This window comes from Sapajus apella, unplaced genomic scaffold (genome assembly GCF_009761245.1).
Source record: "Sapajus apella isolate SASKATOON/1434 unplaced genomic scaffold, GSC_monkey_1.0 scaffold72, whole genome shotgun sequence".
NCBI lineage: Eukaryota > Metazoa > Chordata > Mammalia > Primates > Cebidae > Sapajus > Sapajus apella.
In genome coordinates this window covers 10,360,663-10,378,507 of record NW_022437012.1, presented here as the reverse complement: position 1 = coordinate 10,378,507, position 17,845 = coordinate 10,360,663, and the positions used below count along the sequence as shown (strand labels likewise).

At 40.2% G+C, this 17,845-nt stretch overlaps 1 protein-coding gene across 5 annotated transcripts in view; it reads left to right on the top strand.

The window, feature by feature from the left end:
* Positions 1 to 17,845, top strand: part of MAP3K19 (mitogen-activated protein kinase kinase kinase 19) — an 80,851-nt gene that overhangs the window by 33,974 nt on the left and 29,032 nt on the right. For all 5 annotated transcript variants that reach the window (XM_032250679.1, XM_032250676.1, XM_032250681.1 and 2 more), the window contains 3 exons: positions 7,126 to 7,219; positions 14,097 to 14,175; positions 15,113 to 15,360. In XM_032250679.1, the coding sequence (XP_032106570.1) occupies positions 7,126 to 7,219; positions 14,097 to 14,175; positions 15,113 to 15,360 (421 nt within the window). The remainder of the gene's footprint in view (positions 1 to 7,125; positions 7,220 to 14,096; positions 14,176 to 15,112; positions 15,361 to 17,845) is intronic.

The window sequence follows — 17,845 nt, the reverse complement described above, 5'->3', positions numbered from 1 at the left end:
AATGTCCAGTTTAATTTAGATAAAAATTAAGTGAAAATTAAAAATAAAGAAATGGTTAAACCAAGACTTCTCTGGGACATGGGGTGGGATGAGCTACCATAGAAACGTTCCTTTTAGAATCCTATTTGAATATTTTAACTTTGTGCATTTAGAACTTTTCTAAGTAGTTTAGTCTGCTTCCTACCAAAGTAGGTTTAGTACTCAGTTTCCCAAACAAGGGAGTGATTTCTACCCCCAATCCACCTCTCCCATCCTACAGGGTCATTTGACAATGTTTGCAGACATTTCTGGCATCATCACTGGGGGAGAATGCAATGGAATCTAGCGGGTACTGGTTGGGGATGCTCCTAAACATCCTACCAGGCACAGGACAGCCCCCAACAGCCAAGAATTATGTGGTCTTGAATGTCAACAGTGCTGAGACTGAGAAATTTGCTAGGTTTTGTCACAATATTGAAGGTTGCATTATGTTTGGTTATCAATACTATATAGTAATCAAATATAATAGAGACAAATCTTTAAGGTGAGTGTCATGCATAAGATATTTCTTTTCCTGTAGTCCCAGCTACTTGGGAGGCTGAGGCAGGAGAATTGCTTGAACCCAGGAGGCGGAGATTGCAGTGAGCTGAGATCACACCATTGTACCCCAGCCTGGGTAACAAGAGCGAAATTCCGTCTCAAAAAAAAAAAAAAAAAGATTTCTTTTCATTTTCAATATGAAATTTTGATTTCATATATATTTTTTTAAAGACAGGGTTTCGCCATGTTAGTCAGGCTGGTCTTGAACTCCCAACCTCAGGTGATCCGCCTGCCTTGGCCTCCAAAGTGCTTGGATTACAGGTGTGAGACACCGCGCCCAGCCTGATTTCATATTTTCATTTCAAATATGAAAACATATTTACTTTTCATTTTTATGGCCTATTTAAGCAATTTTCTTTTTAAAAGGACTAAATATGTCACTTCATATTAAGACATTGAAATAAATGTTTAAAAACAATTTGGAGAAACGGGATCTCACTATGTTGCTCAGGCTGGTCTCAAACTCCTGGCCTCAGCCAGATGTGGTGGCGTTGCACCTGTAGTCCAAACTACTTGGGAGGCTGAGGCAAGTGGATCACTCAAGTCCAGGGGTTCAAAGTCACAGTGAGCTATGATCATACCACTGCACTCCAGCCAGGATGACAGAGGGAGAGTCTCTTTCTAAACAAAAAAACAAACAAACAACAACATCAAACTCCTGGCCTCAAGAGATTATTCCACCATGGTCTCCCTAAGTGCCGGGATTACAGGTGTGAGCCACTGTTTCTGATCAGTACATTTTTTGAGGCAACTTTAAAACTTTTTGAAAACTTTCACTAGGTGTTTTTTCTTATTGCAGCTGAAATAAAGTTAAAACTCCTTTTTGAGGGAGAAATAGACTTTTTCAGTATTGTACTTGACTTTTCTTCCCTAGTGGTTTAACTGGGGTTTAAATCCCTTTCACTTTTTTCTTTAAATGAAAGCTTGGTTTTCTTTTTGGTTGTTTGAAATAGGTTTTTATAGTTTACAAATATAAGCAGCTGCCTTGCCTGTAGGACAGCTCCAGAGAGGCTCGTTACAGACTCACCAGTTGTCTTTTTTCATCTGAAGATTGTCTTTTTTTCATCTGAAGAGAATCTTCTTTCAAAATTTTATCATAGGCTGGGTATGGTGGCTCATGCCTGTAACCTCAGCACTTGGGGATGGTGAAGTGGGAAGATCCCTTGAATCCAGGCATTCAAGACACTCCTGGGCAACATAATAAGACTCTGTCTCTACAAAAAAATTTAAAAATTAGCTGGTTATGTTGGTGTGCACCTGTACTTTCAGTTACTTCCTGGTGGCTTGAGGTGGGAGAATCACTTGAACCCAGGAGTTCCAGGCTGCAGTGAACTATAATTGTGCCACTGCATTCCAGCCTCGGCGACAGAGCGAGACCCCATGTCTCTAAAATATAAAAATTAAAAAATTACATCTAATTTCCGTTATGCCTTTACCTTCTGTATGTTTGGTGCACTGTTATCTGCAGGTTAGAATGCAATGCTCTATTTCTTCTCCACCTATCAGCTTCTGCGGAGTTGTCAATGGCTTACGAAATCCATCTGTGTTTGGGATTTGCTATTCTGATGTTTTCTCTCTTTTACTCACAACTAGGTGTCACTATTTCATTTTTCTTTTTCTTTTTCTTGATAAGCCTAGTCTTGTCAGATACTGGACTAGGTGTCACTATTTCAATTCTCCTCTTTGCGGCACCCAAGCACATCTTAAAGTCATTCATAGTGAGCATCCTAAAAGAAATTAGAAAATTCTGAGCTGTTTCTGTTTGAGTCTTCACTTCCATGATCATCTTAAAATTAAATCTTATTCCCTACATTCTTTTGATTGTGATACTTACAGTTTATTCCAGGACATAAATTTTTGTCAGGTACTTTAGGTATCACACATTTTTTATTATATTTTTTCCTATGCAAAACTTATCAATTAGGTTTGAGTATCCTTTCTGTTTATTTTGCTTGTTAATTCCTTTTTTCCTCATTCTTGTTGAAATTCATTGTTTCAAACTTTTCATGGTAACAAGATCACAGAGTGGTCACAAGCTCTGGACCCAGATTTCAGAGTCTGGATGTGAATTCTGGCTCTGCCACTGGCTAGCTGTGTGACCTTGTGTAAGCTACTTAACTTATCTAGGCCACAGGTATAAAATGAAGATAAAATAGATATTAACTTTAGAGTTGTGAGGATTAAATTAGTTAACCCACTTATGCCTAGTGTTCCATTATTGGAACACTGGGCTTGTGGGAGTTATTTATATCCTACTGCTCAAGGTCATCACCAACGTCTGATTTTTTGCACAAAATAATTTACAACTTAACCCATAAATGGGTTAATATGTATAAGGCATATAGAACAGTGTCTGGCATAATATATATAAATACTAGTTATCATTATGGATTTTGTAGGTGGGTATGACCACACTGCCATCTTCCAACTTTTCCTACAGAACCAACTGACAAATGAACTGAGCAGTTGATATTGACCACAGCCCAGTAATCAACATGGAAACTAGATGTGAGAACCAGTTATATGTCTAACACTTCCAAATGAAGGTTGCTGTTTTCCCAAAACATAAAAACTTCATTGAATCACTGTAATTAGATGAAATGGTAGAAATGTGTTTTGAGGTCTGGTAGAGTGTTCTAGACTAAGGATCTATGCAAAAACTATATATATATACACATAATACTAAAAGAGAAAAATTCAAATGACCCATAAGCACCTAAAACTATCTCCAACTTTTCTATTAATCAAAGTACGCACATTCAAACAATAATAATAAAACCAATTTCATATATTACATTAAATATAATAGAATGAAAAGTCTGCCAGGCACGATGGCGGGTGCCTATAATCCCAGCACTTTAGGAGGCCAAGGCAGGTGGATCACTTGAGGTCAGGAGTTTAAGACCAGCCTGGCCAACATAATGAAACCCCGTCTCCACTAAAAATAGAAAGAAAAAAAAAAATAGCCAGGCATGGTGGCAGGCACCTGTGATCCCAGCTATTTGGGAGGCTAAGGCAGGAGAATTGCTTGAACATGGAAGGTGGAGTTTGCAGTGAGCTGAGATTGCACCATAGCATTCCAGCCTGGGTGACAGAGCAAGACTCTGTCTCAAAAAAGAATAAAATAAAATGAAAAGGAGCAGGGCATTGTTCCACTTATAGTTTCAGCTACTCGGGAGACTGAAGTTGGAGGATCAACTGAACCCAGGAGTTCAAGGCTGCAGTAAGCCATGATAGTGCCACTGCATTCCAGCCTGGATGACACAGTGAGACACTGCCAAAAAAAAAAAAAAAAACAACACCACCTGTGAAAAGAAGGGAAAATAATAATAAAAAGTGATGATGATAAGGGAGAAGATATGATGTAGCACACTCATTCACTGCGGCTAGATTATAGAGATAAACTACTTTTAAGGCAATGTGTATACAAAAAACCAATTGTTTCATAGTCTTTGGATCAATCATTCCATCTCTAGGGATCTACTCTAAAGAAATAATGCAAAATTGGGGTATTAGTTGCAAATATTTAATAGCACTATGCATAGTAATGAATTTAAAACGACCTACTAAACCTCATGGGACTTACATTGTAAGACTAATGGGGCTTATTAAAGTACTATTGGCCAGGCGCAATGGCTCACACCTGTAATTCCAGCACTTTGGGAGGCCAAGGCGGGCGGATCACAAAGTCAGGAGTTTGAGACCAGCCTGGCCAGCACGATGAAACCTCATCTCTACCAAAAATACAAAAATTAGCTGAGTGTGGTGGAGCATACCTATAGTCCCAGCTACTTGGGAGGCTGAGGCAGGAGAATCACTTGAACTCGGGAGGTGGAGGTTGCAGTGAGCTGAGATTACACCACTGCACTCCAGCCTGGGTGACAGAGCAAGACTCCATCTCAAAACAAAAAAAAGTGCTATTATGATCCTCTGATATTTGTTGAAGGAAATAAATTTTAAATTCCACTAAAATGACACTTACTTAGTAGATTACTTATGAATTTATGTTTAAGTGGAGAAGTCAGATAAAAAATTATATGATGCAACTATATTTTTAAATACTTAGGAGAAAGACAAATAAAATATGATTTCTATGTTAATAGTGTTTGCTTTTTGGTTGTCAGGTTATATTTTAAAATGTTGCTTTTCAGAAATACGTTTCTGTATTTTCATATGTTCTAAGAGGAGTAAATCCCCCTTTGTGATTTTTCTAGGAAGGAGGAGGAATTTGCCAGACAATGGTAGAATTTTTGAAATACAGAGAAATATAAGCAGTGAAATTGACAACAGCCTGGAGCAAAGTGAACTCATCTGCCATTGACAACCAGGATGGTCTGAAATTGGGCACCCAACTTTTGCCAGGAGATAGAAAATGTTTTAGAAAGTATTAACAAGGGTAGGAAGGAGTAGGGAGGAAGGGGGATGGTTAATAGATACAAAAAAAATAGCTAGAAAGAATGAATAACCAACCCAATGATCGAACAAAAAGAAAAAAAAGGAAAAGAAAGAATGAATGACACCTAGTATTTGATAGCACAACAGGGTGGCTATAGTCAGTAGTATTTAATTATACATTTAAAAATAACTAAAAGAGCTTAATTGACTCGTTTGTAACACAAAGGATAAATGCTTGATGTCAGGAATACCCCATTTACCTTGATGTAATTTTTACACATTGCATGCCTATTTTCAAAATGTTTCCTGTAACCCATAAATATATATACCTATGTACCCATAAAAGTTAAAAATTAAAAAACAATTTTTAAGTATGAACTGCTGAATAAAAGTAAGGTATAACAACTAAGTTATTACGATCGAATATCTAAAATATTTTTAATGATTGTACAAATGGAGGGCTTTACTTCGGTTTTTTGTTTTTTTATTTTTTTTTTTTTTTTTTGAGACATGGTCTCACTCAGTTGCCCAGGCTGGAGTGCAATGGCACAATCACGGCTCACTGCAGCCTCAACCTCCTATGGCTCGAATGATCCTTGCACCTCAGCCTCCTGAATAGCTAGGACTACAAGGCACGTGCCACCATGCCTGGCTAATTTTTGTATTTTTTTGTAGAGATGAGGTTTCACCATGTTGTCCAGGCTGGCCTCAAGCAATCCACCTATCTCGGCTTCCCAAAATGCTGGGATTACATGTGTGACCCACCAGGCCTGGCCAAGTTTTACTTTTATTTCCTTTTTCTTTTTTTCTTTTCTTTTCTTTCTTTCTCTTTCTTCCTTTCCTGCCTTTCCTCTCTTTCTCTCTTTCTTTCTTTTGACAGGGTGTCACTCTGTCACCCAGGCTGGAATGCAGTGACATGATCCTAGGTCACCATAGCCTCGACCTCCCAGGTTCAAGCCATCCTTCTGCCTCGGCCCTCCAAGTGGCTGAGACAACAGGTGTGTGCCATCACGTCCCGCTAATTTTTTTTATTTTTAGTAGAGACAGGGTTTCTCCATGTTGCTCAGGCTGGTCTCGAACTCCTGAGTTCAAGTGATCCACCTGCCTCAGCCTCCCAAAGTGCTGGATTACAGGAGTTAGCCACTGTGCCTGGCCAATCTGTATTATTTGCTATGACAATTAACATGAACAAAGAGAGAAAAGCAAGAAACTTCCAAGTTCTCTCGGGAATTAATAAATGAGCTATCAGAGAATTTTTGTGACTTGTCACTTCTCTGACATTTCAGATGGCAGGCTTATGCATTTAGGGCAAAGACTTCTTATCCAACAGTCCCCTTAAATGGGTCATCCACCTAGATCATAGAAGCCAGACAGCTAATTGTAACATTAGGGTTGTGATGGGATGTATTAACTACTACTTGGGTCTTTCATGGTTCTCGAAATTTAAAAGCCCAAAATCATCAGCCATAACGTCTAATGAAGGAAGCTATCAAAAACAAGGAATTATACTAAGAAAACATTTCTTCTTTAAAATGTTTGGAGTACTTTTTGTAAATCAAGTTGGTTTTCAACTATAATGATTATTTTCTAGAGAGTAAAAAGGAAGTTTAAGAGGTTGTTCACCATGATTTAGATGAGAAAGCCGTCATAGGGAAGACTTTAATCAGCTTTGCTGCCTCCTTTCAGTCTAGGGTTATATCTGTAGCTTCCACAAGGGGCAGGGATTTCCATTCTCACCATTTGTAAATGATGCCCCAGGGAGGCATTATGGAAAAGATCACGTTCCTTTGGGGTTGTTCACTCTGACTGTGGCCAAAGGATTCTTTCCAGTCTCCCACCCAGATGGAATTTATGGCAGCTTAGCAGCCTGGGTGCTGAGATGATAAAGTATAAAATACTGAATTTCTATGTGCTGATGTGATTTCAGCTTTGCTCTTCATTTTTGATTATGCAGTTAATCACATCCACGACTGTCTAAGCCTAGTGCTCCAGGGGCAGATACTTTCCTATTATTTTAGTCCTAAATACTTTATCCAATTTAAAAGGAATCCATGGTGTGAATTTTCGCCCAGAAAAATCAACATTCACTCTGCCAACAAACTGGAACATCAAATAACTAATAACTGACTTTTGAATTTTATGATATTGCAGGAGTTTGGCCAAGATGGTGACTGCAGTCATTCTACACTGGTTAGCGAAGAAGACCCCAGTGGTGGTAGACAGGACTGGCAACCCAGGACAGAAGGTATCGGGCTTCACTTCTTCATGTGTTTACAACATAATATTATCATATGGGCATCCCTCCAATTTCAGAAGTGCTCATTGTAGAAGTTTGAACAACACACACTGGGGCCTATCAGAGGGTAGAGGGTGGGAGGAGGGAGAGGATCAGGAAAAATAACTAATGGGTACTAGGCTTAATACCTGGGTGATTAAATAATCTGTACGACAAACCCCATGACATACATTTACCTATGGAACAAACCTACATGTGTACCCCTAAGCTTAATTCCTGCAAGAAAAGTTAAAAAAAAAAAAAAAAAAAAAAAAGTTTGAAAACACAGAAAAAGCCCAAGGAAAAGAAAAACCACTCATATAGACCTTTTGGTCTATATCTGAATCAGTGGGTCTAGGCAATTTGCCCTGCCAGAATAGGCAATGCTCTCTGGCTCTTTTATTCCACCTCACTCCAGCTCAGCCAAGCCATTCTCTGTCCCTTCCTTTTTGTCTGATAACGCCCGTTCCCCATTTCCTTCCTCTCAGAATCTTCCAGCAGCTCCAGTGATGGGTTTCCTTCCAGGGCCACACATGAATCCATCAGCTGTTGTCCCTTAGGGGAAGGTGGGGGAGTGAACAAGGCATGAAAGCCCCGCAAGTCTCGGTCTTTTACTTACAAAGTCATAAGTCTGGAATCTTCCAGAACACCCTCATTTTAAGCATGTTATCCTGTCACACCGGAAGTGCCCTTGCACTTAACAGACCACAAGGTATTTGCAGATTCTCGCCTCAGAACCCAGTTGCCAAGGCTATGCCATTTGTCCGTCTATTCACCCATAACCTTCTTAATGTAAACGTTTATTTGAACTGCTGCAATTTCTCCTGGGCAATTTTCTGGATTCCATTTCTAACATGCCAGGGAAGCCGCTCTCTTCTATGCGCATTTCTCAGCCCTTCGCAGCTCCCCGCCGGCTGCAGTTCTCCCCAGCAGCGTCTCCTCCGGGCGCTGGTGCGATGCTGCCCTCTCCTGGGCAACCGCCTGCCTTTCTCACGCCCACTGGGAATCTTCCCTCCCCAGTCTGAGGGCAGAGAGTAAAATTTAGTAACCGTTAAAATTATGAACACCATTGCCGGGTGCGGTGACTCAGATCTGTAATCCCAGCACTTTGGGAGGCCAACGGGACCGGATCACCTGAGGTCGGGAGTTCGAGACCAGCCTGACCAACATGGAGAAACCCCGCCTGTGCTAAAAATACAAAAATTAGCTGGGCGTGGTGGTGCGCACCTGTAATCCCAGCTACTCGGAAGGCTGAGGCAGGAGAATCGCTTGAACCCGGGAGGCAGAGGTTGCAGTGAGCCAAGACACGCCATTGCACTCCAGCCTGCGCAACCAGAGTGAAACTTCGCCTCAAAAAAAAAAAAAATTATAAACAGCATTAAGCCTGAAAGAGCTAACGAAAGAAACCCCCAAAACCCTTCAGAACGGTCCTTGCAGTCCTCCTTTGTCATAGACTTCAAAGCCAAGCTCTCAGAAGACTAATGGTGTCCCAGGCGCCTTCCAGGAGGTTAAATATTTCATTTATTCTGCTCAATCTGGAGATAACTCAGCATTTGAGATGTGAGTCATTCTTTTAAACTTGATTTGCAATATTTTCAGTTTTTTGTTTTTTTGTTTTTTCTGACGGGGTTTCACTCTGGCGCCCCCGGCTGGAGTGCAATGGAGTGTTCTCGGCTCACCGAAACCTTTGCCTCCCGAGTTCAAGCAATTCTCCTGCCTCAGCCTCCCGAGAAGCTGGGATTACAGGCGCCCTCCACCACGCCTGGCTAATTTTTTTGTATTTTTAGTAGAGAGGGGGTTTCACCACGTTGGTCGGGCTGGCCTCTAACTCCTGACCTCAGGTGATCTGCCTGCCTCAGCCTCCCAAACTGGTGGGATTACAGGTAGAAGCCACCGTGCCCGGTCTACTTTCAGTTTTTTGTATGGGAGCCATAACACTTATGAGGCATCTCCACTAAGTTCTTTCAGTTTTAAGCTTTACATAACTTGAGTTACAAATTTGGAAGAAGCAATTCTCTTCCTAATAAAATTTCATCTCACAGTTGATAGAGATTTCAGTTGAGCTAGCTACTCTTTCCAGTCACAAATTCTGAAATAAAAGTGCTGTGAATATTATTATGCATTATATTCATTTTAAATATTGGTTTAAATATCTTTAAATGAGCCAGGTGCCGTGGCTCGCTTTTGTCCCAGCACTTTGGGAGACCGAGGCAGGCAGATCACCTGAGGTCAGGAGTTCAAGACCAGCCTGACCAACATGGTAAAACCCTGTCTCTACTAAAAATACAAAATTAGCTGGGCATGGTGGCACACACCTGTCATCCCAGCTACACTGGGAATCGCTTGAACCCGGGAGGTGGAGGTTGCAGTGAGTCGAGATCACACCATTGCACTCCAGCCTGGGTGACAGAGTGAGACTGTGTCTCAAAAAAACAAGTAAACAAACAAAAAACCCCACTATTTTCCCAACACATAACAGACATGAATCTTTTTTTCTAAATTTATTTTGATATTTTGAAACGTCTGACATATTTATGTGTATACAAGATCTTTACAATCTACCCCTCCTTCAGTGGTTATATTAAGAGATTGCCATATGTCTCAAAAGCAAACTGCTGCAATTTGAAACACAAATTTCCATAAGATTTGGAATGATCTTTCATAATTATCCTAATTATCAAACATGTCAGGATTACTACTTTCTCCCATACTCACATAAAGAAAAATATTTGTTTAAACTTAACAGACACAAATATTACAGATTAGAAGCTGAGCCTATAAATTCACATTTTTCATGAGTGAACAAGAGAACCTATTCCCTAAAATTAATGAGCTTAAAAAATTTTACTACAATATACATTCATCAAGATTTGTAGTTGCAGGTATACAAGAATCTAGTCTTGGTTGGGTTTAAAAGAAAGGGAATTTTGAAAGGTATTAGGAAGTTCATATACCATTGAACAACCAGAGGAGAGGAACTTTCCTAGTCTACTCATGCTGCCAAAACAAAATACCATAGACTGAGGGGTCTTAAATAGCAGCCATTTATTTTCTCACAGTTCTTAAGAATGGGAAGTCCAAGATCAAGGTTCTAGTAGGGATGGGTTTCTGATAAGGCTGTCCTCCTGGTGGCAGATGGCTGCTCTGTTCCTATGTGGACTTTCCTCTGTGCACACACAGGCAGAACACCCTTCTTAGAAGGACACAAATCCAACTGGATCAGGGTCCTACCCTTAACACCTTCAAAAGAAACCTTCACTTCTTCCTTAGAGGTCCCATCTCCAAATAAGCCACACTTGGGGGTTAGGGCTTCAGCATACGAATTTGCGGCAGGGGACACAGACATTCAAAACATCCAGTCCAAAACAGGAAGGCTCCAGGTTGGACTGTCAGAAAGAATTCCCATAACTACATCTCAAAACTGGCTGCTACTGACCCTCAAATCATGCCACCTCTGCCATAACCAGAGAGCTGCTCCTATCATCAATGTATGAACCCCCTCGTGGCCGGGTGGGGTGGCTCATGCCTGTAATCCCAGCACTTTGGGAGTCCAAAGCGGGTGGATCACAAGGTCAGGAGTTCAAGACCAGCCTCACCAGTATAGTGAAACCCAGTTTCTACTAAAAATACAAAAATTAGCCAGGCATGGTGGCACATGCCTGTAATCCCAGTTACTCAGTAGGCTGAGGCAGGAGACTCACTTGAACCTGGGAGGCAGAGGTTGCAATGAGCCGATATCACACCATTGCACTCCAGCCTGGGCAACAAGAGAGAAACTCCGTCTCAAAAAAATAGAAAAAGGAAAAGAGAAAAAAAAAAGAATCCCCTCCCTCTGCTGATAATCACATCAGCACATCAGCAACACATAATGCCTGCACCTTATCTTTTTTCATGTAACTCACATGCATCAGTCTCTCAAGTAAGCTTTCTGAATCTAGCAGCACAGGAGGCTGGAAATTTTTTTTTTTTTAAGTCTGTTTGAGCTTCACAATTTAGGAAATCATCAAAACATGAAGATGGCATCAAAATATTTTGAACCTCCATGCTCACAATCTAGACAGATACGAACATCCATCTAAACAGAACAAGGACCCTATTAATATATACACCTATTCTGTACCCACGAAAATTTAACAAATAAAATAAAATAAGGAGAATAGGAAAGTAAGGCTTTTCTGGAGAAAATAATTTTTCTTTATTGAAATCAGTTATTTATTTTAATAATGGCTTTGACACTAACAACAAATTAATGATCATTTTCTGACTGGTTACGAATGTCATTTTCAACTCTTTTGTAAAGAAAATATATTTGTGGCTATGATAAAATGCTACCTTTTAATTTCTCTCTATGGTAATATTTTCTGATCAGGTTAATTTACACTCATTATGTGAAAAGTGCACTCAGCTAAGAGCAAGTGTTTTGTTTTCACCTGTGATAACACATCCTCTTCCCTGGCCTACTGGATAGCTTGAGAGGCCTTATCCACAGCTCCCTCAGCAACTCACAGTATTCAAGAGACAGAACAAAGAGAACATCTGTAGGCTTCTAGAGGATTTCAGAATCAGTACATGCTGTAATCTTTTTTTTTTTTTTTTTTTCCATTTTGGACTAACAATTAGGATGGTGGCTATTAGCTCTTAACAATATCTAAAGAGGCAGGTATTTTTTTACATGTGCTTATTACAGCTTTGTTCCTTGGTTTGAAAAAAAAAGTCAGCTGAGGAAAAGACTTTTAAACACATTAAGTTTGTTCAAAAACATTCTGGGTTTATTAATTCTTTTTTTTTTTTTTTTTTCGAGTTATAACACGGAGTTTCACTCTCGTTACCCAGGCTGGAGTGCAATGGCGCGATCTCGGCTCACCGCAACCTCCGCCTCCTGGGTTCAGGCAATTCTCCTGCCTCAGCCTCCTGAGCAGCTGGGACTACAGGCACGCACCACCATGCCCGGCTAATTTTTTGTGTTTTTAGTAGAGACGGGGTTTCACCATGTTGACCAGGATGGTCTTGATCTCTTGACCTCGTGATCCACCCGCCTCGGCCTCCCAAAGTGCTGGGATTACAGGCTTGAGCCACCGCGCCCGGCAGGTTTATTAATTCTTAACAACTGCAAAGGTACAGTTGTTCTTAGATATGGTTTATGTAAATACACTCAGTTTTCTAACTTCCACAGCAAAGAACTAAATGCATCTAGTCTTCGTGCCAGAACATTCTTTTCGCTGACAGTTTAGTTATTAGGAATGTATGCTGTATGTTTTTCTCACTCTGACATATCAGCTAGGTTTTTGCACTCAAGGATGACTACAAAAATGTTATGAAAGATATCTATCTTCCTTTCAAGTAGGAGAATGACCTTGAGCATGTCATGGGAACTCATTGCTCAGTTTTTCATCTCTAAAATGAAAGGCTTGGATTAGATGACCTGTAAGTTTCTTCCAGGTCAATAATTCCAAGTCTCTCATTTTGTGCTACATAGTGTGGTGACAGGCTCTTTGAAAACTTAAAAAACAAGGGACTATTCCAAGAAAATTTCATTTTTAGACAAGTGTTCTTTGCTATTGTATAGTATTAGAAAACATGCAATCAAGTTGTCTTATTTGAGAAACGTTAAGAAAACCAAAGCTAGCTACATTTTTGTGGTAGCAGAAAATGTAATATTTGATGACAATGATAGTAAACACTATTATCATTTACCTGATTGTAAACAAAACTTTTCCTCTTGGAATTTTTTACTGTTTTTTTTAATGCACTCATCTCATTAAATGGCACGAATATAAAAACTGAACAATAAAAATGCTCTCACTATGGTAGTTCCCTTGTATCACACAAATATAGCCAAAGTCCTTTAAAATAATAAAAATCTACTAATTTAGATAATTGTGATAGATATTAAGCAACTTCCCCAAGGTCACCGAGGAAGTGGCAGAGAAGGGATGTCTGATTCACACCCTAACCTTATCGTCCCTGTGATCCTCCTTACCTGGCATTCAGTTAGTGGAGCTCAGACAGCCATTGCTTCTCCAGGCACATACAGATTGAGTGAATAAATGGCTCTGACAGATAAATGGATAGAAATGAATACCGGGATAAGCATTGTGCCCTCCTGGAATGACACGCCTCTCTGCTCCCACAACACCACTTGCTTCTATCACAGTGCAATCACTGCGTTCTTTACTTTCTCATCAGCTCTACTGGGGCTTCAGCTGCATCTTGTTTATTTCTGTGTTTTCAGCACAAAGTGCTGGGCTTGGCATATGCTTAATAAAAGTTTGTTGAATGGAAAAAAGGAATGAATGAACACACCTTAAAGAACAGGCAGTATTAGAGTACTTCTCACTAGTTTTTTACATACATTTGCTTAACATGTTATATTGTGAGCAAACGTCTATTCTACAAGTTGGAACTTTCTGTCTTAAGGGTTATTCTGGGAATTGTTTCATGGAATAAGACAGGAGATGGCCAAAATTACAAACACAAGCAGACTTCTTTGGAGTTACATAAATTATCACATTTAATCCTCCCAGTAGTGCTGTGAGATAGGTGTCATTACACTTTATAGAAGGTGGCCCTGTCTTCTCCATCCTGGGGACAATATAGTTCATTATAAAACTTTATCTTACATCTCTAAAATATTATTAAATGGTTTTTTTGCTCTTTAAGCAAGCATTTATTTAGGATCTATCATATCCTGAACAGGAAAGATACAAAGATGACTAAACCTCAGCCTCTGGTTACCATCATTTTGTAATCATTAATAAGAAGTTAGTCAAATAAATAAAGTATGTCTCCCGCTTTCCGCTGGAATTCATTACTTTCTTCCTTCTACTACTGTCATATGTTTCTGTAGGTGTTGAGATCACTGTGACTTTTCCAGGAGATGTCAGTCCTCCCCAAGAAATAAGCCAAGAAGACTTAAAAGAAAACAAGTAAGGAATATTCTTTGAAGTCAGATTTGAAATGAAGTATGAAGCAATGATACTCATGTGGCAACCTAAATTATTAGTAATTCAATCTATAATAATGCTTAAAAGTAGAGGTCACAATAAATAGTATGTGGCAGAGGCCAGATCATAAACACTTTGGCTGTGTGGGCCATAGGGTTTCTGTTTCAATGATTCAACTCAGCAAATGTCATTTGAATGCAGCCACAGACTAGATATAAACAAATGAGTGTGACTGTGGTTCAATTAAAGCTATAGAAAAAAGGCTGAAGGCCAGATTTGGCCCCCAGGCAGTAGTTTGCTGACCCTGCTATAAGGCAGAGCTACTTAGAATGTGGTTCTGTGATCCTGTTACCAGTTCAGGATAAGGTCAGCACAGGCTGTAAGGATGACTATTTAAAAAGTTGCAGAGCAATTTGGCAAATAACTTATGTTCACTGAACGGGTAGTGAAAAAAAATGAGCCTTAATTTCTTCATGTCTTTTACTTTTCTTCCGTTTTTATGGCAGTTCACTTATATTTTATAAACATATCCATTCACAATGATTGGAGAGTTTCAATGCTGGTTCTTCATCAAAGACAGTTTGAGACGCACTGGGCTAGTCAGTGCCTGTGGAGATAAAAGGGTGTGTCCCCCATGTCTGCCCTTGGTCTCTGATTTCTCTGCGCAAGGAAATGGCATTTGGGAAAATGAGAATGGACTGAAACTTCATCCTTCCAGGCGATGGTACAGAGGGTTGAGAGGCTGGGAGGAGTTAGGGGTGGAGATGTCCTACTCTTTCAGGATTCAGCCTTTCCATTCAGCGGCATCATTTGGAAACAGTTCTTCAAACTTTATAGTGATGTCAGGCTGAACTGAGGACTGGAGATTCAGAAAACGTGGCAACTGAGTTTTAAATCAAGCATTTCCCTCCCCCTTTAGTCAGATAACCCCATTTAGTCAAGAATGGGCACAAGCACATGCAGTTTCTCATCCAAATGAAATCGAGACGGTGGACCCCAGGACAAAGACGCTGACCATGCGGCCCTTACTTCTGCACAAAGAGGAGCTCTGCGATGTGAACTTGGGCTTCTTGCCACTAAGATCCTATTTAGAGCCAAACATTTCCAAGTCTGTAACCAGAAAAGATGCTCCTTATTTTCTGAAGGAGCAGCAAAGAAAATCTGAAGGTAAGTTGAACATTGAATTCCACAATGAGTGCTTTGGGCCAACAAATATTTATGTATTGTTCTAAATGCTGGCGATATAGCAGTAAACATATCAGACAGTATAACCCCAGCCCTTGTGTAATTTACATTCCTGGGGACCATGGTGTGCAGGACAGACAATAAACTAGTCAACAAGTAAAATGAAGGATGGCATAACGTTCCACCAGAAAGAAAACTATATGTGCAAGTGTTTACATATTTGTTCAAGGAATGGAAGGCAAATATTTTGAGAATATCTTGTTTAGATTATTTCATGGCTTATTTCTTTAAACATTTCAGACACTATTATTTTATAAACTATATTTGATAATTTCAATATCAATATCCTACTGATTCGCACTTCTGTTGTACTATGGCACTCTTTTCCTTGAGTGATTGAAAATCTTCACTGTGAGCTTATATTTGGTTTATCTGTGGGAATCTTGGGGGCCCACGCTGTGGATGCTTTTGGCCAGAAGTATTGAGTTTACTTCTACCGGGTCCCAGGGTCATTATGGACCTGAGTCTCCTTTAGCCTTATTCCTGGATCCCCAAGTTAATGTGCAAGTCTAAGAGCCAACATCCAACTATATTGAGCTCAAAACTCATTTGCTAGATAGCAGCACTGATGCCAGCATTTCCCCTTAAGGCAACATTGTCTTTGGTATTTGCTTACCACTGTCCTCAACCAACCAGCCTAAACCACCAGGAACAAACTTATAGTTCAACAAGTTGCATTCATTGATTTATCACAATGAGTGAGACTGCCTGCCAGCGGAACTGTGAGGCATCTTACCAAAGGAAAAAAACAGAATAATTATTATGGGATTTTAAGGGAAGGGTACATTTTAAGTGAAATTTAAATGAATCAGTGCTGGCTGGGCGCGGTGGCTCAAGCCTGTAATCCCAGCACTTTGGGAGGCCGAGGCGGGTGGATCACGAGGTCAAGAGATCGAGACCATCCTGGTCAACATGGTGAAACCCCGTCTCTACTAAAAATACAAAACATTAGCTGGGCATGGTGGCACGTGCCTGTAATCCCAGCTACTCAGGAGGCTGAGGCAGGAGAATTGCCTGAACCCAGGGGGCGGAGGTTACGGTGAGCCGAGATCGCGCCATTGCACTCCAGCCTGGGTAACATGAGTGAAACTCCGTCTCAAAAAAAAAAAAAAAAAAAAATGAATCAGTGCTTAAATTTTTTTTAAACTTTATCATGCTAAAATGTGTGTAACATAAAATTGACCATTTTAACCATTTTCACGTGCACAGTTCAGTGGCATTAAGTACATTCACATTGTTGTGTAACTATGACAACTATTCATCCCCAGAACGTTTCTTCTTGCAACACTGAAACTCTGTGCCCATGAAACAGCAACTCTCTATTTCCCACTCCCCCAAAGCCTCTGGCAACCACCATTATATTTTCTAACTCAATGTAAATTTGACCATTCTAGGTCATTTATATAAATGGAATCATGCAATATTTGTCCTGGGTCTGGTTTGTTTCATTTGGTATAATGTTGAAGCAGTGTTTTAATGGGCTGATGGAAAAGAGTTAATATGAAATCTGGACTGAGAAGTGGACCTAGACTCTTGTTCCTTGAAATCTACAAAGTTAGCTCCCAAATCTCAATAGTTTTTTTTTTTTTTTTTAAAGATAGAGTCTGGCTGTGTTGCCCAGGCTGGAGTGCAGTGGCATGACCTCAGCACACTGCAACCTCTGCCTCCTGGGCTCAAGCGATCCTCCCACCTCAGCCTCTTGGGTAGCTGGGACTACAGGTGCATGCCACCACGCCTGCACCATGTTGGCCAGGCTGGTATCGAACTCCTGGGCTAAAGTGATCTTCCCACATTGGCCTCCCAAAGTACTGCGATTACAGGCATGAGCCACTGTGTTCAACTTCAACAGCCTCTTTCAGCCTCATATCTTGCCACTCTGCCTCAGCAGTATGATAAACTTTAGCACACTAAATGCCCTCTATTCCCTAAACATGCATGTGAATATTTGCACATACTGTTCTTTCTGCTGGAGTCATTCTTTGGGTTTTGTCTTAGAAACCACTTCCTCTGGAAAGTATTCCTGAACTTCCTCAGACTGGATGCGCTGGCATTTCTTTGTTCCCCCATAGGATCCTGACCTTACCTACAACATAGCACTAATCATGCATAATTGTCACTATTTGTTTACGTGCTCATCTTCACCAGATTACAAACGCACGAATCATTGAACCTCCAAGCACCTGGCATCATACCTGGCACATAACCATTATAAATGCACTTTGAATTAATAATAACGATAATCAGGTTAAGGGCAGCATTTGGGAGGCTGAGGCAGGCAGATCACTTCAAGTCTCAAAAAGAAAGAAAGAGAGCGAGAGCAAGAGACAGAGAGAGAGAAAGAAAGAAGAAAGAAAGAAAGAAAGAAGACAAAAAAGAAAAAAGAAAGAGAAAGAGAGAAAGAAAAAGA